General features: G+C 41.3%; 1 protein-coding gene across 2 annotated transcripts; it reads right to left on the reverse strand.

The window, feature by feature from the left end:
- Positions 1-918: 918 nt before the first annotated feature.
- On the reverse strand, positions 919-26,903 carry LOC135491965 (sodium- and chloride-dependent glycine transporter 1-like). 2 transcript variants are annotated; one of them, XM_064777956.1, is made up of 10 exons: positions 22,397-26,903; positions 10,429-10,603; positions 9,969-10,100; positions 9,181-9,463; positions 8,449-8,820; positions 7,996-8,120; positions 6,799-7,049; positions 6,317-6,517; positions 5,634-5,795; positions 919-5,258 (listed from the first exon to the last, which is right to left on the reverse strand). In XM_064777956.1, the coding sequence occupies exons 1-10, from the start codon at positions 22,526-22,528 to the stop codon at positions 4,926-4,928; spliced, it is 2,166 nt and encodes a 721-aa protein (XP_064634026.1). In that variant the 5' UTR covers positions 22,529-26,903; the 3' UTR covers positions 919-4,925. The 2 variants fall into 2 exon arrangements, with proteins under 2 accessions (XP_064634026.1, XP_064634027.1); XM_064777957.1 differs by lacking the exon at positions 22,397-26,903 and adding an exon at positions 12,393-12,500.
- Between the last annotated feature and the right edge of the window lie 594 nt (positions 26,904-27,497).

The raw sequence follows: 27,497 nt of genomic DNA on the forward strand, positions 1-27,497 counted from the left end.
CACCCATGAACCTCTTTCAATATGTTCTGCTAATTCAATTACATGTTCCCAATTCTTTCAACTTTAGCAATCCCAACAATTAACTCAATCAACTGATTTCAAATGACAATTCTCCAATTCTCCAATTCATTTAGATGTCCTGTTTAATTCCATTCGTCAATTGTTTCAACTTTAGCAATCCCAACAATTAACTCAACTTGTGAGTGAGATTCTCCCATTTAGTGTATTGAAAATTTCTTGCTTAATACTTTCAACTTTAGCAACACCCAAACTGTACTCAACTTAGTTCAAATGACATTCTCAAATTCAATAATGTCGGGTTGAATTCTATTTGTCAATTCTTTCAACTTTGGCAAGACCAAATATTTCTCAACTTCGTTCAAATGACATTCTCAAGATGTCGTGTTTAAATTTGTATTTGTTGATTTCTTTAACTTATAACAATACCCACAATTTACTCAACCTAGTTCATATGACATTCTCAAATTTGTCAATTTTTTTCAACTATAGCAACACCTGCAATCAACTCAACGTAGTCCAAATGCCATTCTCCAATTGATGGTATTAATTAAAAATGCCCTGTGAATTCAATTAGCCGATTTTAAATCTTTTGCACTACTAAATAACAACACAGTTTCAAATAGCATTTTCCATTTACACGTATTGTAGTTAAGATCTCCAGCTTAATTCAATTTGTCAATTCTTTCAACTTCAACCGACAAATTTACTCAACTGGGTTTGACTAACATGCTCCTATTTATTGTAGATTTGAGTAATTTTCCTCACAGAGATGCTTTTGTTCCAACAGTTTAGGCTTGGCTTAAGGAGTTAAAACTGGCAATTTTTGCTCCAATGATGAATGCCTCTCATTTCACGTCAGTCAAAACGGAAGATGAGAATTTATTTTTAACAAATGGCAATGAATGGTCAAGATGTGCCAAATATTTTGAAAATCAGTCAGTTTTCCTTGTTCTATCGTTTTCACATGATATCATGTATTGAACAGCAGAACATATTGAAATGGTCCACAGATGACGGAAAATATTTACAGAGGGGCGATATTTACAGCAATAAAAATTAATGCAATTTGCCTCCAACCATTTACATCAAGACAGTAAGGTAACGTGGTACAATTGTAGCTATGGTACAAGTATTGCCCCTGCAGTGTGATAAAAACAGCTGACAGTGCACATTTATGCACACAGAGGCTGTAATTGCCCCTACAGTGAAGAAAACAGCCGGTAGTATGTATTTATGTACACAGTGGCATTTGTACCATAGCTATAATTGTACAACATTACCTTATGCAATTCAATAAACGCAATAATATATACACAATATATAGAAACTGGTACATCCTGCGGCTGCACCACGAATACAACTAAATTTACAATGCATTCTTCCTGAGAGACTAACTTAAAAAAAGCAAAATTTGACCTCACAAAGTTTTATGATTACTAGTATCAATAATTAATAAAGCCCCCTTTTGTCAGAATGCGGTACCTAAGTCTTGATAAGATGCTGTGCTTCCACACTTTAAAACTTTATTAATTATTACTAGTTTTTACAACTTTAGGCCTAATTGGTCAAAAAACCTTTCAACATATCATTGGTCAACTACCTGTCCCTTGATCCCTGTGGTCAATTTAGAGTGACCTCATTGGTCAATATCATCTGATCCTATTGGTCGATTATTAACATGCGCCAAAGGGTCAATTAATCACTCACAGGGTTACATTTCGAGTTGGCTGCAGACCCCAAGATTCATCCTGAGCCTCATGGTTTGATACGGCTCCCCTTAATTTTGAATCTTGATAAGATGCAAAAACCTTGGTGGTCAAGATGCTATGAGGCCATTCACAACTCAAAAGCTCTTGTCTTTATGAGTGTACATATATATCACAAAATGATCGCATTGGTCAATTTACTAATCGCCCCATCATTCAAATCTAAGACCACTTCATCAAATTAAGCTTGAACCTAATAATAATTGCAATATTCATTTAAAAAAGTCTAAGCTCATAAAAAAAGCCAATTTTTTTGTTTCATGTTTTCTTATCAAATCTAGAACTACTTTCTCTCCTTTGACAACAACAAAATATGAACAAAAAATACATATTGTAGCAACTGCTTTTTTTAATTTTGATTGCTTTTTCCATAAAACAGCTGTCACTGGATATTTGTGATAAAAAAATGAATGAAATTTGGCAGTGGTGTCCAAATTTGAAGACACAAGTAGGGCATGTGGTACGTTGATTTCTCATTGCAAAAATGGCTTCCAGTAGGTCAGTGTCGTCTTCAAACAAGATTATTGAAAAGTGAATACATTGTGATTGACACTAAAATGGAATGTAACCGCTCACTCACTCACTCACTGCGGTAACATGACGTGTTTGTCTACGTCAGTTGTGCAAGGACACGTCTCCACTGTCTGTGGTCTTGGGCAGTGGTGTTCAGTACATTCCTCCCTGCACCTGCTGACTCAGCATCTCTTGTCACTGCGTCCACCCATCTTGTCCTGCATCTTCCCTTGCGTCGTTTTCCTCCGACTTATTCTATCTAAATCTGCAAGCCATCTCGTAAATTTGCAAGCCATCTCCAAAATCGCCACGCATCACCAGTGTAAATCATTATCAGAGATCAGTATCAGCTAGACGCTATGTGGCGGCGCATAGTGGCAAGTGGGCACATTATCCCCCTGGCCACCTGAATCCCACGCCCAATGTGTCCCTATAAGATCTGCTACCAACCAAAATTTATTATGAAACGGTAAAGATATGATGATGAGAATTGGTTTATGAAGTTTAGTCTTTTATGGGATGAGATATGAGTCACTGATTCGTAGAGATTCTCGTGGTAGATTGTCGCAGAAACTACAGACCCTTGTGATTGACTGATCAGCTGAGTTTAAAAAGCATACATGTACTCCCCTCCGGACTGAAACAAGGCCTAAAGCTGCCCCTCTCTATATACATAAAAAGAAAAGGGGTGACTCTCTGTCAATTCTCCATTCTCCAGGACACTGAATCTGACCAATCAACATTCAGCTCTCGTATTGCTTTGGAAGCTGCGCATGTGCAGAAGGGAGAGAGCAAGTGAAAGTGTACTGAGGTATACATGCTTCCCGAAATTGGTGGCTTGCATTGGAACTAACTTTTTCCCCCTTGTCCGTCATTAAAGGCATTCAAGTGTGTTGGTCAACCATGACTATCTCCTTTGTCCCTCCACCATAAGGCCTAGTTTCCCCTTATGACATCACTATTTCGGACACTTAGCGCCCCATTTCTGGAAAGGTGTATATAACCTGGAGTCTTCACTTTCCTTTATGAATATATATGGAGGGAGACAGCTAGGTTTGGTGAGTAGTCTTTTTAAACTGGGCTGGCCAAAGGTACCGCCACTTTGGCTAGACTTTGAAATTCTAAAGCAATTAGCACTCCTTTGAAATAAAGTAAAATACCCATTTATAACCTAAGGATGTTCTCTGGAAAACAACTCCCACAGTTGAAATTGGCATTCACTTCGTTTGGTAAGAGTTCTAATTGTTCTAGGATTTCAAGTTCTTGCCAAAAAGGTGGTGTCTATGATCAACCCTTAATCAACTGATCAATTACTCAATCACACACAAGATCCTGAGCTGGAACTTGTAAAATGTAAATTATCACTCGCTTTTGCTACTGTCATTAGCTGTACGGGTAGCTGCCAAACGGGCAAGAGTCTGACCTTTTGGCCAATATTAAAACAAAACTACTTTTCCATAGACACGAGTCCTTACTCAAAGTGCTTTTGCATCCCAGAGTCTTCCGGGAATGTTCAGGAGTAGCTCCAGTGAGAAGGAACTAAGTGCCAAAGGGATTGGAACCCACGACCTTTCAGTACAATCTACATCACCACGCTCCCTTATTATATTGCCAAATAATACCATGGCATTGTGTGTAACTTCCCACATTTGTCTACCCAATGGTGTGGTGACGGTTAGTAGATATACTTTATAAACTGGAACTACTTGCTTATCACTGCAACTTGAACCAAGACTGACAAAATCAAAATCACAATTCAGCCTCGTATTAATCATGATCACCCACTGACTGAAGGGGATTCCGCACACCAACGATTCAGCCTACTTTTAACATTTTCGCGGGCGGTGAAAATGAACACTCTCATTTCCTGTTCACAAGTGTGGCGTAGATCAGTTAGCTAGATCAGGCCTACTGAACATGTGGACAATAGGGTCCGCAATAGGGTTCCATTCAGTAACTTGCGTATGACTTGATGATGTTTTGATACCTACTGAGGCGAGGGAAGGGTATTGTACTTGTTGTAGGAATAAAACAGAGGAAGATTACTTTAGTCACTGCCCACTCACTGACCGAGACTAACTTTCACCTCCACACGCTAAATTTCAGTTGCATACCACAACGAAGTCTACTGGTAGTTTAATCAGCTCACCAGGGCTGATTTCGAAATGCTGGCCATGGTTTCTAGCTGCGACCCCTTCAGGGTTGATTGGGACTTCCTTCCTCGTTACTATTAAAATCATTCCACCAAACTCGGTCAGACCAGGAACAGTTCCCAGGCCTTTGCCAGGCTGTAGTGATAGTACCCTACACCCATGGGTGTGGACAGCTGCTGGTTCATCCCAACCCTCTCAGATAATGTAGAAGATGCCCAGTAACACTGAAGAAGGACACATAAAAAAATGAAGTCACCTCCCACAAGGCATAGGGAGCTAACACAATGTTCCCTTTCTCTCCCCTCTTTCGAACAACAAACCATATCCTTGATTCAAAACTTTCATTTCTTTACAAAATGCACATCAAAAAGCTGTGCCGAACAAAAACCTTTGTAAAAAAATACTAATACGTCAGCAAATGAAATTTGAGCACATTGGAATAGATTACTTGGAATCAACTTTTTTTAAATGTTCAAACGCACGTTTCGCTCTTTATGATTGTGTACACTTTTCCTTGGTCACATGACTTGTCCCCTGATTCCTCCTGATTTGCTTTTGGTGTATTGGGCGAATTAGAACCGTTCTTAGGGCCAGGTGAACTTTGACCTTTGACACTTCCGTTTCTCGTATTTTGTCGATTCTGGCAGACGACGATCGTGCTGAGGTTTTCCCGGGTGGAAAAAATTGTGCTTTTGCTGCTGATGTAGCCGTCATTGTCTTCTCCAAACTCTAAATATGCCTCCGTTCTGTTCTCTGGCATTGCTGGACCCCATTCCATTTCTGGTTTGACAGCTTCTTTCAACAGCTGAATAGAGAGGTAAGGACGTGTTATTAGTTCATATATTACAGACATGGCTTACAATTAAACGCCCCACAAACCAACAATCCTTGTTGGTGCGACCTGGACAGTCATCGCTGCGATGAGCGAGAAAAAATCACACGTCTCTGTCGAGAAAACATTGCACAAATGTCGAAATCTGCGGTTATTTTGATGAGAACTACTCTGGCCAATTCAATCTGCCACCTGGGCGACCTCGTCACAATCACAGTGTGGTGATTAGGCGGATTCATTTCGACGTTTCATGGCGACGTCGCATGGTATTAGAGGGACTACGTCCACCCCCAAAAGAACGTTTCCAGTAGCCCCTCGAATGTATTGAAATGAAGAATGGGTACTTACAGCCCAACCACCATCTCTGCAGTATTGGTACAAAAACCATCCAGGGATCATCACGATTGGCCACATTCCGATCAGCCAGCCAATAGCCTGGGCCCAGGCCGGGTACAAATAGCCGTCCAGGTCTGGGGGTTTGTAAGATATCACATTGAAGACTATAGTCACCTGAAACATAAAAGTTTATTTCCTGAAAATGCGTTTTGAAACAAAGGTTTTTAGGAGCAAGCGGGTCATACTGTTGGTCTTTGGGTGACTGATATCAAGATGCTGTTAGGGTTTTGCGCAGTGGATGATTTAGCAAAATATATTCCTGTACAAGAACAGTTTCGCTGACTTGTATTGTGAGATTGGAGAGACTCCTACTGGCAACTTAATCAATCAGACCTCACTGGCTCCTCCGTGTAGGCCCCCTTTAAAAGAGATAGACGAAGACAAATGCCTCATTTGCTTGTGGGAAATAGACACCTGTGCACCATACAGTCGGGTGTAGTAAGCCTCCATGCCCCAGTTCATGCCTCAAAATTAAGGTAAGCTCAGTCCTTCACGTAAATTTTTACGGCAAACTATATCTTGTGCGAAGATGTCGTCATCCCTGATCCATGAAGATGATGATGATAACATATTTAAAAACATAAAATTATGTTTCTTAAATTTTTAATTGTGGCCAACAATCTTGTTTCACTTACAATAATTATAACAGGTGAGACCACCATCCAGCATGCCTTCCAGTAAATATTTGGTTTGTGTCCCAACATCATCCGAATATCCTCAGAAAATCTTGGGAAACCGTAGATCCAGTTGAGAGCCACCAGTTCGAAGAATCCGACGAACAGGAGGGGGAAACCACTGACACTGTAATCGACCAGGTTGAGCAAGTAGATACCTCCCTGAAAATTGGTCAGAAGGTGAAATGGTTAGCCAGAGAGGCAAAGGCATCAAAAGGCATGGGCATGGCCTTTTTATAGAATCTGTGGAAACTGCGGACACCGCCTTGACCACAAAGCTCTGGGGCTCTGCGGTGGAAATTTCCGGGACACCCTTCTTCGTTACCGAAAACTAACTGATCGTGTAGCGTGATTCAAACGCGCCGCACAAGAAAAAAAGAAGAAGGATAAGATTTGATAAGATTGTAATGGAGATTTTGACCCTGGAAGGCCTCCCTGCTCACCTTGCAAACCATCGGGATACCAAGCACGAAGGAGAGCCCAATGACACAGCATCTGAAGATGATGGACTCCCTTTGTCCCGTGATGAATCGTTTGAACTCATCTGTGAAGGCGCTGAGGACACACTCCATGATGGAGAACTGGGAACCGAAGCCCAGGGTCGCCATCATGATGAAGAAGAGGATGGCCCAGAGTGGAGCGACTGGCATCTTGGCGATAGCTTCGGGGTAGACGACGAAGGCAAGACCTGGACCTGAAGGGAAGATTGACAAATTCGTTTTTGTTACTGAGAACGCGGGAGCTTTCAGTGAGATGGTTGGCGATCATGGTTTGAAGGGGGCTATAGGTAGGACCTAGGGAATCAAATTGGTGATGTCTAATATGTACGCAGTAAGGAAACTTGGACGTGTTTGGTTCAGCGATGAAGATAATCCACCAACAACCACGAAGAGTTTCGGGGGACTGAGCGGTAGGTGAGAGTCCTCGTAGCAACTTGTTGTAACTTAATCTGACCTACCGGCTTCGGCTATAGCCCGCTTTAAGGGGATAGGAGAACTGAGAACAACTGGCACTGGCAAAAAGGAGGGTCACTTTCTTTAAAAGACATTATGGGACCTGCTGAGGTTCCAGATGTGCCTTAACGTGGGACCTGCTTCACATGTCAATGTTATTGGCACTCAGTGTTGAAGTGTCCACAAAGGGATCCACAGCTGTTTCCTTTCAAGGTTATGAGCACTCAGTATTGAAGTTAACATCTGTCAAATCTTCGTTGGGGCTTACCCAAGCAAGATGAAAAACTGCTTGACCGATGTGCTGAGAACTGCCATCTGTTTCAATACGGTTCGGTTCGAAAGATTGCTCAACTGATAAGGGCACTGAACCAACCCTCTACATATATACTTGTATTGATATTCTGAATAGAACCACCGACTTGAAATAAGTGACTTTGAAGCCAGTTTTTGCTTCAGAACAGGAGAGCATTAGTAATAGCTATGTTCAGCTGATCATAGAATTTGCTCAAGTTCTAGTTGTGCGGAATTGGCTTGAGTCAACTAGTGACTCGAGAGAGCTCTGTCCCAACGCGTGTCTTTCCAAACGGGCGTGTGGCTTTGATGTTGAAGCCATACGTTCCCTAGTTGCCTGATTCTTTATTGAAAGATTCTGGCTCTACTTAAAATATGATCAAATACATATCTTACCTCCAGCAGCAACATCGCTCACCTCCACTCCCTTCTCTGTAGCCATGAAACCAAGGACGGAAAATATGACTAGACCGGCAAAGACACTGGTTCCACAGTTGATTGAAGCCACGATGAGGGAATCTCTGCAAACAAGAGAAGAGGGACTCTTTAAACCTATATAATTCACCAAATGCATTCAAAGCTTTTGAAAAAATTAAACTTTGACCCACGTCCCAGATGCTGTGCTACTTTATACAAATCGTGCCAGGGTTGATCAAATCAGTGAGATCTATCTTATGTTCCAGACTACTTTCCTCTCGCCCTCCATTAGAGTTCAAGGTTAAGTTCTTGCTCTTTTGCTCTTGGACTTTTATCGCCTTTGGTTAAAATCAGTTAGCAAAGACACAGACAAAATCGTCACTCCACACGCTACAAGATGAGCTGAAAGTCCGTGATAATGAGAGTACATACCTGTAGCAATTGTTTTCAAATTTGTTGTAACTGGCCATCGCAATGAGTCCACCAGAGCAAGCGCTGAGTGAGTAGAAGATCTGTGTTGCGGCGTCACTCCATACTCTTGAATCCCCTAACCTAGAGAAGTCAGGCCTGAGGTAGTACAAGATACCTTTATCAGCTCCTGGGAGAGTCACGCCACGGATGAGGAGGACAGTCAACATGACGTAGGGGAAGATTGCAGTGAAGTAGACCACCTTTCCAAGGGATTGGATGCCCTTGAGAAGGGCAGCGAGGACAATGCCCCAGGCCAGGAGGAGGCAGAGAAGCAGCTTCCAGCTAGGTAGGCCAAAGTCGTCGATTCCAGATGATTGTTCCAATACGTAGTTGCTGTAAAAGAAGGCAATGACATGTAAGAAATCCACTGACGCAATATGTCGAGGACAATTATCGAGAGGTGACGAAAATAATGCGAGAAGTTCAGTTTGATATGAACCAACTTTATAATCATATCCTAGAGGACATTATTTGTTCCTGTTTCAGGTCGTCAAGACGGGCACGAAAACTACTCGCATGTCTTCAAGTCGTAGGTGATTTTGAATTCACTTGCAGTTTCAACCATGAAGCGGTGAATATATCTTAAACTGCAAATGCCCATCGCGACTTCCGAGGCCGACTCCACGTCCGCATCCCATTCTCGTTTTCGGGAATCTGGGCCGAACTTAACTGCCATAATCATGCTATACTCACTTGTAATATTCCTCACTGGGCGTCTTGCTGCCCGTCAAGTTCCTTGCGGTAGTTGCAGCAACAGTTGAAATCGTGCTGAGCAAACTAGCGGACATGTTAGCATTGAGCGTATTGTTTTTTGATGGCGGCAACAGGCAGGCGTCTGTGTTCCAATGATTATCACATGTGGTCCACGGCAGGACTGAAGTCATGGAGGCGAACAGGTAGAAGAGGGTGTGAGAGATGACGACGTTGTAGTAGAGGGCAATCAACCAGGAGACGATGACCATTCCGTAGCCGAGACCTGTTATGGAGGAGAAGGAAGAACGGGTCAGTTAACATATTCGTTGCCTATTTTTTGTACCAGGAAACCATGAGCACCTTATCTCTTTTGTCACGATGCATCCTCGTGTTCAGTGCTTCGACTGAGGAATTGGTAGGAGAACTTACCAACTGGCAGCTTCATTTCTACTCAAAATGATACGCTGCACACGGTAGCCAGAGAGACTTTTTGCATACACGGATGACAACAGACTCCCCAAGAGACAGACAGGCGACGAATCAAAAGGACTTTGAGGAATGGCCAGAGAAAGCTGGTTCAATGAAGTGGTGGTGCCGAGGGTAAGGTTGAAGATTGCAAATTAGGGGAACCATACGATCAACACATCATGCTAAGCTAAGACTGCCATAGAATTTCCAAACATATTTTAAATTTATGCTTTTATTCAACTCGCGATCAGGCCCAAACTGGCAAATTCTGGAGACCTAACCTAGGCCCAGACAGAAGTGCATCGTAAATATAAACCTACCTTTCATGAGAGGGTTGATCTTCCAAATGGAAATCGGGCCCAAACTTGCAAATTGTCCAAAAGCAAGTTCCATGAAGAAAAGAGGGAGGCCGACTAGCGCCAACATAATGACGTATGGAACCAGGAAGGCACCTGAAAGTAGTAGAAAAGACTGTGTAATACCTTGATCTCTTCTGCAAGTGTTAAGAATATGAACGAGAGTGGTGACCACATTCAAATTCCTCTTTAAGGGTTGACCATAGGCACCATCATTTTGGCTAGAACTTAAAATCCTCACGAAATAAGAACTCTTCCAAACATAGTGAACGCAAATTTCTAGCGTGGGAGTCTGTTCTTTGTTTTCAAGAGAACAGGGCATTCACTTCGTTCTGATGGAGTTCTAATTACTTTAGGATTTCAAGTTCTAGCCAAAATAGTGGCAACTATGGTCAACCCTTAAAGTCAGACGCCATTGACTTACCTCCGCCATTTTTGTAGCAGAGGTATGGGAACCTCCATACGTTGCCGAGGCCGACAGCATAACCGATGCAGGTCAGGAGGAACTCCAACTTGCCTCCCCACTCGGCCCTTTGGGGAACATCTATCACGAGAGAATCAGTGTCTGGACCTTTTTCTACATCTTTCTTCACGTCACCCTGGAAAATAGAAAGATGTTGGAAAATTAAGTAAAAGTTCGTCGGTAAAACAACGCAGAGGTCGGGTGAGAAGGGAGCCGTTTTATTGCAGCCCCCAGTACCAGTTAGGTTGGTCGTGGTCTTGGCAGAAGCAACAACGTAATCATTAAGACTGAAAGGCAGCAAGAAGGAAGTGATAGAAGCAAATAGGGGGGAAAAATCCCTTTTTTGCACCCTCCACAAGTAAGCATTTCAATCCCCTTACTCCTCTTTCATTCACCACATCACATTGACTTTTGATATACATGTAATCATGGTTTCTCTATTTTTTAATGGAGTCAAGGTAGGACCAGCTGTCAACTCAAAAACACATTGTTTCCACTTGTCCCCCCCCCCCCCCCCGGCCACACATAAGCACCCCTCCCACCCTCTCTTTGATCTTCCCGTCACTCATCCTTCACCTTTTTGCCCGACCTGATTACAATGCTATGTCACGTGTCATAACATGGCACAGTGCCAATATATCGAATCCAAAGAAGACATTCTCATTGCGTCGTGGGCATTCATATTGAAATTCTTCGTTGAAGAACAAATCTTGTGTAGTTTTCGCTATTGAAATTTGTTTGAATGGTTCTAACCTGGGTCATCCCTGAAGCGAATGGCGTCTGGGTATTCTGACTGTGTTTATTGAAAAGTTTTCACGCTCTCGTTGTCGCGCAGTGAAAAGGATGAAGGTTGAGTGATTTTTGAAGCATGGTGAATACATGCAAGGAAGTTTTATAGAATCTCCATGGTAGATCCGTGGTATTATTTAGCACCAATTGCGCCTCCACATGTTCTGTCGGTGGTGGAATGGGTTAGTTGCGAGTTCGAATATTTTTGATATCAGACACAGTCAGAACTTCTGGACTGGACTGGAGGGGTCTTGCGACTTCAAACCCTTTCTGTCAAGATGGTCGAATAGAATATCATTGACGCTGCCGAGAATTGGCGAAACTAACTTGTTCTTGACGGAACTTACAGTAGTCCCAAACTGTAGTTCCATATCTAAACTCTGGTTTAAAAAGCCACAGCGACTTGTATAGTCGCCCAATCTTATCAGTTGCTGACTAGTTTGTTTGCAGCCATGTAGGACTGCAAACATTCCGGGTTCCTTACGTACGTACACGTAACTCATCACGACATCATCAGAGAACACATATGTTGATGACTACAACCCGTGGGCGTTAGTAAATTATTGATTATTGTACATCAAAGTATACTACAATATGTAGGTTATTCGAAATCTACACTTCAGACTAACTGGAAACTTCAAAATACGATATTTAATCCATAAAGTGGATGTGACGAACTAAAATATACCGCTTATTTTTAACTGAGTTGATACAAAGTGTATTGGAGTTCGATCTACATAACATCAAGTATGGATTAGATCTAAAACATGCAGATGACATTTATTTACATGTACGTGAATGAGAATTATAGTGACGAGCTTCAGTCAGACAGGCGCATATAGAAATGTTATTACACAACAAAGATACATTGTAACACAACTGTCATTCTTGCCACTAAAAGACTTCAGTGTCAATTCCAGAAAATAAGCAACTACGAATGCAGAATATCTCAAATTAAACAGTCACTTTCTGGAATTTGCAGCATGTTCACACACGCGTGGTGACCCAGTCCAAAATCGCCTCTACACGCAGGTACGCGTGATACCTTGATTGGCAAAGATACCTTAACTTCCCAAGGAAAAGCGGCACTTTTGAAGTTCCTTTGATCTTCACCGACATGTACGAAATGTACTTACAAATTTCTTGGCGCTGATGGTATCCAAATTCATCTTACAAACCCAACATTATCGTAGTTTCCTATGAACATTACCGTAAAACTACTCCCGCCATATGCATGAACCACGTGACCAGACAAGCACATTATTCGTAGCGAAGAAATGCCGACATGATGAATAATGATGTAGGCGTTAACTAAGATAATGAATTCAAACAACATTTACCAGCACCACAATTGATATGCAAAATTGGTGTTTTTTTAAAGTTCTTATTGAAAATGTAATAATTCTACTGAAAGGATGCATCATCGTTTATGGTACAGGTGCAGGTGTTTTTTACAATGTACTGATGCATTAGCCTAATACCATTAGGCCACACGGGTGGCGCTGATTGGCTGGCCACTGCCAGGGGCCTAATTTTAAACGATTTTATTTGCGATATTCCCGACAGAATCTGATGGTGGCATGGTCTTCGGCTAGGAATAAGTTGCTAACTGTTAGTTTTTCATATGAGTTGTCTGTTTCAATCATAAATTACACGAAATGGATTGTAAGTGTGCACTAGCAGATTTGATTCAATGAAATAACTCATGTTTGAATTCTGTAATATACGTTGTCACTAGGTATTTCAGCTCCCGATAGGTGGCTAGCGTGTAAGCACTATTGGCAAATTACGAGCCACTCCAAGAGAATGGTTGAGTCACTCTCCTGATACATACGCCATTTTTAGGAGTTTTGTAATTATATTTAGATGCAAATACGCCCTGAAGAATATCTAAATGTCAATATCATCATTTGAAGCCAAAGCTGGCAATATAAAAGGAAGTGAACTTTACACCCGGCAAAGATTTTGTTTGCCGAGATACCTTGAAGAAGACATGGTATAGTGTCGAAAGCTGGTCTCAACAAATTTCTTTGTCGATCTACAAAAAAACTTTTACTTGTACTTGATACTTTCTTTCCGATATTCTTCATCTTGATCAACACAGCAACTTCCCATTATATTTTCAATTACCTATTCCCGAGCCCTCCGAGTGACGCAGTTTATGGGTCGTCCACTTGCAAACAGGGTCTCATCATGACTCAAACTCGCCCCAGTGCCGAAATTAAAAAGTTTCAGACACTGGAATTGATCAATTACCGCCATCTTGGATGCCAACATCCTGAGATTCAGGGTTTTGACAATCCTACGTCATAAACTGTGTCACCAGTTCAGACTGTAAATCTTATTCAGGCCGAATTAGTGCCACTTTCTCTCATAAAACGTTTTATTTTATTAATAAATAACAAAATATGATCATTATAAATAAAATTTGACACTTACTAGTGAATTTTAAGATGATTGTACGGAGAACTACAAACGCAGCGTAGGGCATCGCGGGCTTTGTGCTGATGCGTGCTGATGCGATAGCCTCACAGCATTAAGAAAGATTCTTTCCTGATCTATATCCGCGGTACTGCTTTTCAAGATTGTGGCAACTTACTAGTTCTAGAGGCGTTGTAAGGAACGAAATCAGCGCCTCTAGTGTCAAGATTGACCATTACTCCATCCTTACGCATGTTACGCAAGTCAGGTATTGCGCAGTGATAGGAGTGTGCGACCTTCTTGAATATTATGTCTGCTTTGGCGAATGGGAGTAAGTATATGTCATCAAGTGACATGACCGGAAATGGCAGGATATTTATGGTTTGGGTTGGCACATCTCTTTATTCCGAGCAAGGCCTTTGGCCCTTACAAGGACATTACTGAGTTAATCCTTTAATTAGGAATCGGTGATGCATAATCTGCAACATCGAGAATAAGAACCAGCAATAAGAAAAGAAATTCGGGCTGGTCACAGTCGCCTACCTTGCCAAGAGAGTGACAGTAGTTCCATTTGAATCCCGGAGATGGCATAGCGATCGTTTCTCGAGGGACGTGATGGCGAGCCAGGTACAGTAGTCTCCGACTGCGGGAAAGGCTTGTCTGTTCGAGGGAGTCGTATGCGAGTGAATGATATAGACTCCGTCATGACATGTCATGTCCTAAAACAATAGGACAGGACTTAAAAATGATTCCCGTTTTATGAATTATGTATATGAGGCGGGCAGTTTGCTCGGGTCAAATTGGCCAGATGCGAAGTAGGCCTTTGAAGTATCCTGGCCGAACAACAAAAAAGTTGTCGGCGATCAAGTTGTAACACCCGAAACTGCGCTAATCGCGGTGGTCTGAATGAAAAAAGTGACAGCATGATTTAATTACCTGTGATCCGACGGCTTTGCATTGTTTGACCGTTAGCTGATGGACAGCGACAGGTCAGAAGGTCAGTATATAGGAACGTATAGAATAATAGTAGCATTTTTGTGATTATAATACCGTCCCGATTAACTGACCAAGCTGACAGATTGGCCTGCACGTTGGTCAAAGTTGCTTTGTGGTGGAATTATTAGCATAATTGTTCCGTATTGTTTCATCGGAATTGATACTGGCACATGCCGATACCACTCATGTCATCGTTATCGCCAGGAAAATTGACAAATATTTGCATTTTCTTCAAAGCATGACATTGTCACCGCTTTTGGGTTCGATAAAAGACTCATTGGCGGCTGCGACCTGCGATGAACGCAGCATACAAACGATTGATTATCGTCGCATGCGATGTAAATTTTTATTTTCGCGAATTGATATTATTCGCGAATTATAGATGTATATAATGTATAGATATCGCATTAAATTACACTCCGGACCCAGTGGACCGGCCTCGTTCCTCAACATTAGGAGACCCAATGATGACGCAATGGGCTGCTCACGGAGTCTGCAGTAAATGAGATATCTATACAGTATTACCATGGCGCTATTATAAAACGTTTTCATTGGGGCTAGGGTAAATGGATTATCAATATACACAAATCAATGACACATGGTTTATGCCTATATATTAGTTTATCGATCTGCACTTGATGGCCATCAGTTGCAACAGCTGAGGCCATGGAAATTGTGCGACGCTCGATTAAGTATAGAAAATGATTGATGCCGAAGAGACCTTACAGAAGGCTAGAAGACTCCCGAGGCATTCCATTCGTCCTCTTAATCATGGTCTTTCTTTGGGGAGGAACGCGATCGGTCCACTGCGTTCGGGGTGTAATATGCCATGAACTTTGGTACTCCTGCGACCATTCACATACCCCCCCCCCCCCCTTGCATGCATCTTTAAGCTCGTACTAACATTGGATTAGTGGAGGCTCAAGAAAATAGAAACGCATTGCCGCAGTGTAGTTCTCATGCATGCAAATTCGCTGGAACTTGATGTTCATAGTATTTGTGCATCTGATGTTGAAATTCAAACCCACTGCGTATTTTCGCAATAAGAAATTTTCAGATTCCAATTAATTCAATTTTCAAACTTTTGAATGAACAGAGGAGGCCTTTAACAAATGATATTAACCTGTTGCTCAAAATGTACATTTCACCATAAACAGTATTGTTGTTCGAGTTGCTTTGTTGTTTGATTGAGAGAAATCAACAATGTCTCCCTGCAAACATCCTTTGAAGCCTGCAGACCACAAGCAATTGCCTCAAGGAAGCCACCAGTACGACCTCGTGGGAGTCTTGCCAATATCATGCCAGTGAAAAGGAAGGGTAATGATGGTTGAGGGTTGTAGTTAGGGTACCATCAAAGGAGTACCTCTTCCTCGCTCTGTCAAAGGACTGCACCATCATGAAGGTTTGGGGGTTCCACTCGAGCGCCCCAGGGTAAGCAGCTCGGAAGGACTTATTGAGAGGCCAATAGGGGGTTTGGGGGGCCTTCCCCCCAATGCACTGGCTAAAACATGTCAGAAGGACGGGGGTTGGGGGGGGGGGGGGGGCTCTCCATGGCGACAGTTGCGCGAGTTCAATAGAGCTTGCACTTTACATTAGAATCTGCCAGAGTCCCAGACTACGATAGTCTGGACACCTTTCGGGGGGGGGGGGGGGCATTTTCCATTTCTTTGCCGGCTATTATGACGATGGAGTTGAGTTACTGCTAATGCGATACACGGAGAAAAATGTCTATCAAAACAAAAAATTGGCGGAAGGAACTATAGCAGGGTCCCAACCAGGGGGTTTGGGGGGTTTCCCCCAACCTAAAGGCGCTGCGCGCTTACTAGGGCACTGCACTGATAATATTAGTGCAATGTATAAAATTACAGTTTGGAAATGAGGTCAAGTGCAAAATATGATGATTCTCGACCTTGATTCTCGACACGAGATCTTGAGAATGTCGGACGGCGTGATCCGCGACCAATTTAGCGAATAAAGATCGGATATCAGACCCAGTCTAAATAGCTAACTGTTTCTTTTCACGAACGATGCCTCCGACTTGTCCGACGTAGCCAACCAACATGTACGTCAAGCGCCAAGGCTATGAACGCGCTTGGGGTTGACACCAAATCGAAACCAGCCAATGCCCGGGCGTGAATTTCACGAATGTGTAAATATCTTTGAAGACAAGATAGCTATTCTTAATTGTCACCTTTTTGTAGCGGGTGACGGGATGGCAAGTTACCATCCAACTCGGCAGGACAATTTTGTGCCGGTGTGAAAGTTTAAAAATGTTTTTTACAAGAAAAAAGGAAAATCATATATACGTATCGTCAAGAAATAAGCGTAGTAAAAACCGTCGCTCGCGTACATGTACTTTAACAATTCGTGCAACTGCATGCGTGGGGACGAGCTTGCTTGAACCTGCCATATCGAGAACTGGCGCAAAAGCACGTTACCATGGCAACCCATTTCGACTTCCATATCTTCTGGACAATCGTGAGTAATCTGGATTACGTCTGGGCTGTGTTGTCAATTTCATCAAGATGCGTTGGTGATGCCCGAGCAGTATGAATCGGAAAAAGGATTTTTCGCACGATGTCGCCTTGGCTGAGGCATCTGCAAATACATACAGGCTATAGGGACAACTTGGGTATGAGGAATGTTGGTTTTTCCATGCAAAAAAGGCTTCCAGCAGGACCGTGGCAGTTTTCGCAAAGCCTACGAAACGTCAACGTGAACGCCTATCCCATTGTCCGACTTCGGTATCGGGGGTCAAACAATGAGGTAGGCGTTCGCGTTGGCGTTTCGGGTTTTTTTCGAAAATGCCGTCTGGCCCAGTACATGTACCAAGACGCATTCCAACACCCCTTTGCGGGCCCCTTTCCAAAACAGTTCTTGGTGGCCAAGTGGTTGACCATGCTCACATTACAGGGGCTACTTTCGCACCATTTAGCCTGAGGTCAGAGCAAACACGACTATTTCTGTTACAGAAAATTCCTGCTTAAGATTATTGGCAGGTTGCCAACTACATCAATAGCAACAGCAGGACTGAAGGGCTAACACGTTATGTCATTTTTCCCGTCGGCTTTATTTCTTGGCAGACATGACAGGAAACACGTGGTTTGCTTCGTCAGAGTGTTTGTGTCAGTAAAGGCCAGACACGATTACAAAGAATTCGTAATTACACCTAATCATTCGTGAATGACACGGAAGCTCACTATTAATAAAAACAACATGACGACTATTTTTAGGGTAATGTGAACAAAATGATTCGTGCTGTATGGTTACCTCAGTTAACTTACAATGTTAACTTACAATGTAAGTTACATTGATATAGTTGTTGCCGAGCGAAATCAGCAAGGGCCTTAAGATCATGCATGTTGACATAAACCATGTTGACACGGACCTTTGATCAGTCTTTGGGTCATCAATCTACGCAGGATATGGGGGCAGAGGTGTGAATTTGCATTTTAGATTTAAAGGTGTGACAGCCCGGTAATCAGATTCCGGTTTGATTAGCCCCACCTGTGTTGACTTGTGCCTTTACAATACATGTATACGTGTATCTAAGTTGAAGTTTGCGTGAGCGTCGTGAGGGCCTTCATCACGACAAAGATTCACAGTGTATAGAGCCGATAGAAGCCAGTGTCCCGGCCCCCAGCGCCATATCCCCATCATCGAAAAACCAGAGTCAGTCATATCCTCCTCCCCTCTTACATCAATGCCCTTACATGTTACTGACGTTGGAGAAATCGATGGTTATTTGCGGGATGAGGCGGACAAATCCAAGTTCGGTTGTTTGTACGTGTGCCGATCGTTGACCCGAAGTTCAAAATGCCCTATATCAGGACAGACTTCTACCTGCAGTACCGCAACAGTGTGTGTGCTTCGGGGGAGGGGGGGGGGGGGGGGGTACTCATGCCCACAATGTTAAAAAATTTTATCAGCTGTCATGCGGTTACCCATTGGCGCTAACCAGGAAGAATGTCTTCTTAGAAAGAAATTCCTTATCCTGTGATATGCATGTCATGCCTCTTTGAAGAGGTTCTAATTGCCTCTATGATTTCAAGTTGTAGCCAAAATGGCGGTACCTATGGTCAACCCTTAGTCATGATGTTATCACGTTTCATCATATTCCGTTCATTCCGTCACTTCTATAAAGCCTTGAAAAACAATGATTATGGATGCGTGCCAATGGTTTAATGCCAAATGGTTACATAATGCGTAATAGCTCATAACAATTGATGTAACGACTGGGTTCAGTTATAATGTACTTATTACTGAACTTCAACTGTGTATGCAATTCCAAGGTGGTACATGTAGATATACAATAGATATTCCACAAGGATAAAATCCCAACACAAAAGTTGACCTGTGCAGGCTTGGTCCCACCAAGGAAGTTTGATCCGCCATCGTTCCACCCCACTGATGTAACACTGCGCCTGTCACACGAGTGCGAATTCTGATTATGAGACTCGTCGAATTTTGATATTGGATGAAACACCATATTGCGAATTTTGACTTTGACATGAATAAACTTCCATTTTGATACAACGCTAACTTTGTTAGAAAATAAATTCGATTGATCTTTATTGAATGACAAACACGTTCTAGATGTTCGGTCTCTGATATACTTCAGTGGCGAGCATTTTATTAGGTGAGTAACTTAGTCGGTCAGTAAGAATTTACATTCTAGGATGGCCTAATTCAGTGATTCCGGTTACTCTAAGGTTTGATGAATGGCATGTTGTCAACCTGCTGTGGCACTTCTAGGAACACAGACGTGTCCATTAGGGATGACTCAGTGCATCCTGAGATAGCAGACGCTGGACGTAAAGTGAGGATGGACGAGAGAATAGAATTACATACTTTGGCGCAGTGATACATCGTATCACTAATAGTACATGTGCATGCAAAGTGGGTGAGGCGGTCCTACTGCGATGATGTGCTTGAATTTTGTGTTGGAGAATGATAACTATGCATAATGCATAGGTTGCAATGCAAGCACATTTTGGAGCCGGTGTAATGTTTTTGAGTGTTTCTGTTTTTGAGTGTTTCCCCTCATTGTTTGGGAACGCTCAAAAATAGATTGACGAGTTTTTCTGTGTATCCCCCCTATTGAAAAGTCATGGTCTCTCTAGCTGCCTATTGTTTGGAAACACTGAAACATGGGGAACAACCACAGATGTTACACCGGTACGTGTGTGAGCTAATCATTGAACGAAATGACAACGTACGGATTCTGATGTAACCAAAACTAACCTAATTAATTCATGCCTCAGTGTAATTTGCACGGGGTTTTGATTACGTAACAAGCATATGTAATGTCTACGTGCATTTTTATATACATCATGTGGGTTGATATAATTATTTAGAAGTATATTTTCTTACACAAAGAACCCAATGACCCCTCAATAATGTGTGAAGTCGATTTTTGAAAATGTGCAGGTTGTTTACACTGTTTAATAACTCTGGCATTGATTGCATGATTAAGACCAAAAGGTTACGTGCCCCAGTACAATTGTAGCCACTGTGTACATTGATGTGTACTGCCAAATGTTTATAACGCTGAAGGGCCTTTTTTAAAGAAGGCAGCGCCACAATTAAGAGTTTATCAGAAAAGTCGAGGTTTATTTTTCCGTTGATTTTCGTTGCTTTACTGGGGGGAGGGGGGAGGGGGGAGGGAGTAATCTTCTTCTTCTATTTCATCTTATTTTTCTTTGTGAATGTACACATCTCAGTTCCATTTAGCCGAGAAAAAGATCTGTCTGGCGAGTTGCCTTTGACCTAGCATGCCCTCAGGTGAGATTACTGATCTCAGGTAAATCTCTCCCACTCCCAGGCTATTCCCGGCTGACCCACATTCCCAAACCAAATAAAGAAATCGACACAAGCAGGTGAAATGTACAGTCTTGCTCATATTATTATCGACGCCTATTTCGTACAATATCTCCCAACTCAATCTACAAAAGCCGATGCTGTGTTTGGCATATCGTTAGAAATTATCCTTATAATCTCTAATGATTGGTCGCCCAAAAGAAACGGGGCGACGCTCCGTCGAAAAAGAGGTGAAGGCAGCTGGAATGATATGGGACAACACCACCACATTGGCCCAGGATAGGGGAAGATGGCGAGCTCGAGTGGATGCCTCATGCGCCAACATGGCTCCGAAGAGGCTTCAGTGAGTAATAGTCTAGCAGGAATGTGACTGCATAAGTTTTTCATTACATGTATTTATATATTTAATGGCTTATTACATACAGTAATGAAAAACTGCAATCATATTTCTGCCATAATGTAAGATTAGAAGAAAACAAATCAGACAATATGCTAAAAAACGCATTGAAATTGGTGCTTGTTTGCGAGATATTGTATTAAGCAGATGTTGATATTAATACGAGCTAGACTGTACGCATCATGCATGTGTGTGAATTTCATGTATACCCCTCCAAGTACGTCAGATCCTGTATTGATTATACAATGATGAATTTACATAGCGAGACTAATTCCATTATCGCACAGTACCATCTGTACATGCACGTCATTTCATTCACTTTCTATCAAAACCAACACGAATTGATCAATAAAAGCATTATTAATTGATGTGAATTAGATTCCTAATATAACATTTTGAGGTAAAAGTATCGTTGTTGGAAGAGTTCATGTCGCTAACGGCATGACGCCAGGTGAAGATATTGAAAAGTGCCAATTCCAGGGATGGACGACCGTTCTTTGTTTCCAGCGAACAGACTCCCATTCTTGAAATTGGTATTCACTTCATTTTGAGGGGAATTCTAATTTTATAGGACTTCAAGTTCTTTCTCAAATGGTGGTGCCTAAGGTCAACCCTAAAAGGACCGTATTATGGCTCTAGCGCTGTAGACATCCACCATGTTTTTCGCAGCCCTTTCGGCCCTTGTCCATACACTACAAACACGCACTGACCACGTGGACATTAGATCCGCCATGCTTGTCCGAAGAGATGAATCCTAATTTTTGACCCCCATCGGTAAATTTAGTCTGACAACGAATCACATGGTGGTAGGCCCGGCCGAGGCATCTTAAGAACTGCCCAAATTTAAGGGGAAGAATCCTTCTTTACCGTAAGAATGATTTTAATGGCAGTTTAAGGTGATTAATTAAAAATTGAAACTCAGTGGAATGATGATGATGATGATGATGATGATGATGATGATGATGATAATCGTGAAAAATATATTGAATAATATTTGAGATAATTGTGAATATTCTTATTCAACATCTCTTCACCATGCAATCATACAAAAACCGGATAACTGATGAGAGAACAATCGAAAATTCAAGGAAGAGGAGATATATTCGAGAAATGATACAAATATTAATTGAATTAAGTTGAAAAGTTAACATAATTTGATAGAAAAATGAAACGAACTTGGCTTGTTTACATTTGGGTAGTGTTTGTAAACATCTGGATGTAAACAATAACGAAAAAAACCCACGTTGGACAGGAAAATGATTAATGGCGAAGGTGCGCCTTCGCCATTAAGAGAATTGGACCACTGCCAAGTTATATTATAACCACGTTTTAAGACACCAGAACAACATCAAATTCGAATCTATGAGTGAAAAATTAAAATTTGGGTGATTCCCGACGAAGTGTCACAAATTTTGAATGATTTATTGCTTTTTGGGAGGGGAAAACCCACGGAATATGACCTAAAAAAATGGCGGGCAAAGAGAATGAATGAAAACATAGCCTCACGTTTAGTTCGAGTCGTCCGAATTTTATCTCTGGTCGTATAACATCATGTTCCATAAGTGGGGCGCAGACATTTTCTGCAGAACCTGTCGACCCGTCTATAGATTTCTGGTCCACTTCTATTCCTTTTGTCATAATAAGAACTATATTCCAATGATTATTCACAAAATTTAGAGTACGTCCGAAATTCTTTCTCTAATGTTTTGGTCTGATCTTGTTGTAAACATATGCGCGCCAAAGCGTCACTTCCTCGTCCCCAATGCAACAAACAGCCAATAGGAAGACAGAGAATATTAGATGAGCCCACGTCATTTCATTCATGAATTCATAGAATGGCACACTCCGACTGAGGCGGATGTAAACATAACAAAGGTGTGTATAGATTATATACTATGGGTAACCACATGATTAGAGAGTAGATCCAGTTTTTCAGAATCTGTGCATTCAATTGAAATTAGTTGGCCTACCCGGAAGCTGATATGGGTTTTCTGTTTTATATTTCACGGAGTATTTGTTTTGAAAGAGTTTACAATCCCCGATCATGGCCCAAAGTGACACTGTTCCGACCAAAAACTAAGTCTAAGGGGGGGGGGGGGTTGTTAAAAGCCAACGCCAACTTTGACATTTGTATTTATTTGTATACTATAAAACCTAAGTTTCAGTAAACGTATATATAAATAATAACCGCACTACGATATTGTGCATAACTGCAATTCTATTTTCCTGGACCACCAGTAATTACGAACGAACACGTACCCCTTTACTGTACGCATGAACCTATGTATGTACATGTATATAAGATGTATGACTGTATACATTCAGCTCTCGATTACTACATAACCCAATTGAAGTGGAATTTATGAAGAATTTCTTTACCTTTTCAGGAATGCTAGCTCTAATAACAATACACGCCTAACCGATATACAGTAATGTAAGAATTCTACTCAATACTTAAGAGGATTAGATTGGGCTTGAAATAGTACTAATCGTCTTGGCACTCGTTGAACCCTGAGTTTTGTTGTTTGCACTTGCGAAAATCATTGTAATGCAGTACAATAATACTTAGTGGTTTTTTTTGTTTTCAAGGAAATCAAACTAATTTGTGTAAAAACTGGAACTTTTAAGTCATGGACTTTTAAACCTTTTACAGATTAAGTCACAGCTACGCAATGATAAAACTAGCCTTTTTTTGAAATGTCTGATATACAACAGAGGCCCATTTTATCAGAAAAAAATCACAGCTGTCAACCAAACTTCAATTGGTTTGTTTTTAAAAATCACTTTAAAGCGATTTTGTATTGATTACGTATTAAAAGGGAAGGTTTTTGCATGACGTTAGGGCCTATGACTACAGGGTGATTCAATAGAAAGGTAATCCGAAACTAAAGGATTAGCACGTCCAGGTTGTTTGTTTTTTGGGGGCTAAAATCATAATCGTAAGTAGGAGATACGCCTGATTCATTGACACCTGATTTTAATCCTATGATCAATCATCGCTGAGCCCCCATGTGCACTAAAAGATGATAATGAATGGTAATGGTAATGGTAATATATTTTGGAATGAAAAAGCTTGTCCCCGTCCTGTAACCTTGACGAAAAGGGTTAATCACTTCCGGATTAAAATTACAAAAGGGTCACATTCGGGTGAAAATGTCATGACCTAAATATGCAAATGAGTCGTCTGCTACTTCGCCCGACATTGTTCATTTGGTATAGAAATTCACTCAATTAATTCGCTATTTCTATTCACGTGACAAGGTCTTCATCGGACCTCATTCACCAGACAACAAGGCAGTACCATTGGACACAAAAATGGATTCACATTGAACAGCAGGGTTTTGATGACCCAATAACAAGGGGGGAAATAGCAGACGATTATGCTGCGACCGCGGATGACCTTCGTGATATTTTGGTTGAGATTCATGTAGGTCAGACTAATGTAGAAGTTTGGTCCTTACACTCTAGCTCATATTAATATCAACACATTGCGCAAACTAATGCACCACATTCTATGCGGATTTTATCATATTGTGAGAAATTTTGTTTTCTTATCATGCATTATTGCCGGAATGTGATTGCATAAGTGTTTCATTATGTAATCGGCTATTTAAAAAACCCTTTCAAAAATCTTTTTTATTTCTGACTTTTTTGAGAGAGAAAATTGCTTGAATGATAATACACAAAGTTCTAAGAATTTTGGCGCTTAGTTCATTAAAATCGACCAAACAGAACTGCAGATATAGCTCTTTGTAGAGAGCACGCCAAAAGCAAAAAAGTAGCTGTGTATGGCCAGAGACCTCTATTAGCCAGCGTGTACATTCTGTGTACATTTTAATGAATATAGGTTGGTGAAAAAAGTTCGCCAAGGGTGCTTTAATTCCCGCCAAATTTTATATGTGTTATGAAGAGGCTTTTATCGAAATAATAGTAAAAATTCAAAACATTCCAATACCGATTGCCTGAGAAAAATTGATTTGTGTACAGCATTGCCATCAAATCGTCACTCGCGGACTGATACTATTAGAATCCCTGTTATGGCCTGGCTCTGTTGATTGAGAATCCACCAAAGATTGAAGAATAAATCCACTTTCACCCATCACAGTCATGTATTTACCACAGCTTCACAGTTCAGTACGGACTATGTGTCACACTTCCGCCTGTGGATGAATACATGTCTCTGTTCGTATGGGTGTGTAGATCTATTGTTGGAATAATAGTAAACCATTCTGTTGTCTACACAGTACGTCCCCAAAAAATGCATCTATTTTGTTATATCTCCAGCATCGCATGTTGATTTCGATGAAATAAAGATTCATGAGTTTTTTCAAAAAAGTTTAGAAAAAAAAAGTTATAAGGGTTTTTGAAGAAAAATTGTGGTAATTCCGAGAAGATATCACTGTTGACCAAAACAAGTTTGAAATGGAGATGCCGTGAAATTGTATGGCGTCAGCTTGCCAAATAGACTAATTGATGAAATGCATAGTAAGTTGTTATAGAGTGCACTGCAATGTATTTGACGAAAAGTCGAAAATCTCAAAAAATGAAGGTTGTTTTCCATTTCACTGCAGTGTATGTAGCATATACATGTACATGTATAGTACTTGTTATTTAGTGACACATGTACATTGTATGCATTACGTTCACAATAGTATTTTCATCTTCGTATTCGATGCCTAGATCGCGGTTACCTTTGTAGTTTTTAAGAATAGCCTAAGCTCTGTCTTCTCTTCATGTTTTGATAGCCTGGTTTCCATGGTAACATGTTAACGTATTTAACACTACCAATGGCAACAGAATTGTCGTTGACTCACATTTATCGCACAATATTGACAACACCATCTGTCGACAATATTCTCGTTAACCAGTATAATTGTCTCGTGTTTTTCAGATAGGTCTGGCCAAAATTGCTGACCTCTTGTCACTAAACTGTAACAGTGTGATCACTTTGATAGTAATGTTATGCAACCCCTCGGCAGCCGGTGTAAAAGTAAAAAGTGTCCCCCCTGGAAAAAGTGTCCGGCCCTATTGTATTCTGCAATATGGTTCTATAGAGACCCTGACCGTCAATAGCTCAGAGATTGAAGCGCATAATAGAATCCTTTGTTCCCGGACATTTTATCCTAGGACATTTTAAACTTCTACACCGGCTTTAGGGGTGGCACAATGAAAGAGCTCTACATGTATTGTGTTTCTCGAGCATTGGTAAGGCCTACCCGAAGGATAATCTAGTGCTGTGCAACACCACTATCTTTCGTAAACGTGATCTGGTCAAATTCCCGAGTTGAACTCAGTACCAATACAAGTACCATTGATTATCTACGCAGTCTTCGTTATTTGGTGTCAGTAAATGGTGATAAAAACCCGAAATCAGAGATCAGGTGGTGACGGGTGTCGCCGATGCTGATGTTAAAGAACGATTGTTACGTGAACCTGATCTGACTTTAGTGCCAGTGCTGTGAAATTGTGTAGAGCTTCTGAGACTAGCAAAGCTCATCTGAAGGGCCTGGCTAGTGCCACTGGTGGTGTCAATTCGTCGAAAGCTGAAGCAGAAGTTCATGCTTTTCACCAACGTGGTCAGCGTGGATCATGGCGGGGTAGCAAACGAGGTGCTCGCCGTGGAGGAAAATCAATGGTACTTGTATTAGCTCTCCATGACAATCTTACAAGGTTGTTACATGACAGGTTAGATTCCACAGTTGCCGTTATACATTAGCCGAAGACATATCGCGACAAGTACCTAAGACCAGAACGATACGAATAACACTTCTAACGGCTGTTATGGATCATGGCGATTTAGCGGAATCTGCGGAAACAGCCTAAAACAGTAACAGGCGGAATATCGTTTGATTAGCGTCTATTACAAAATGTGTTAAAAAGTGAATGGTGATGTCATCTATAAAAACAACATGTTTTTTGCCCCCGGCATGCACCGATTTGTCAGGGCCTAAGATTTTGCGATGAAGGATCCGGTTTTCCTGTGAATGGAGGTATTCGTTTCCCCAACCAGGAAGAAAACCTGTTATCACGTATCACTCATATCAAAAGGCATGTTGGTTTGACAAAACTTGTTTAGTCGAAGTAACTTCTTCAAACAAAAGGTCAGAAAAAACATGAATTTACTCAACAGATCGCTGAGGGAAATTCCCGGATCTGGTCATAGGATTTTTTGACACGGATCTTACTCTTTCTTAGATAGTCGACGATTCACACATTGATATTTATATAAATGTAAGACTTGTTTGTTAATATTGTTCATAGTGCGATACGATTTCTCAAAAAAGAATTTTCCTGGTGACAAAACATGGAACATGTGTGTGCTCATCAGACCTTCATCGGGGTGACAAGTTCGTCAACACCCCAATGAGCCAATTGTAATCGCCCCAAGTGTATGGTCATGGGAAATTATTTGTGACGAATTTCACACAACAATACTCATAAACATGCATTTATTTACTTTTCATGTGACGCAAACCATAATTTTCTAAACTGTTCTGTGGTTCAACGTCTGTGGTTTTTAACAATACCGATATAAGTTAATATGGTTTGAAAGAAAGATCGTGCCAATGTTGTTTGGTTATGAGAAATATCGTATTGAAATAAATTG

Source organism: Lineus longissimus, chromosome 8 (assembly GCF_910592395.1).
Source record: "Lineus longissimus chromosome 8, tnLinLong1.2, whole genome shotgun sequence".
Taxonomy (NCBI): domain Eukaryota; kingdom Metazoa; phylum Nemertea; class Pilidiophora; order Heteronemertea; family Lineidae; genus Lineus; species Lineus longissimus.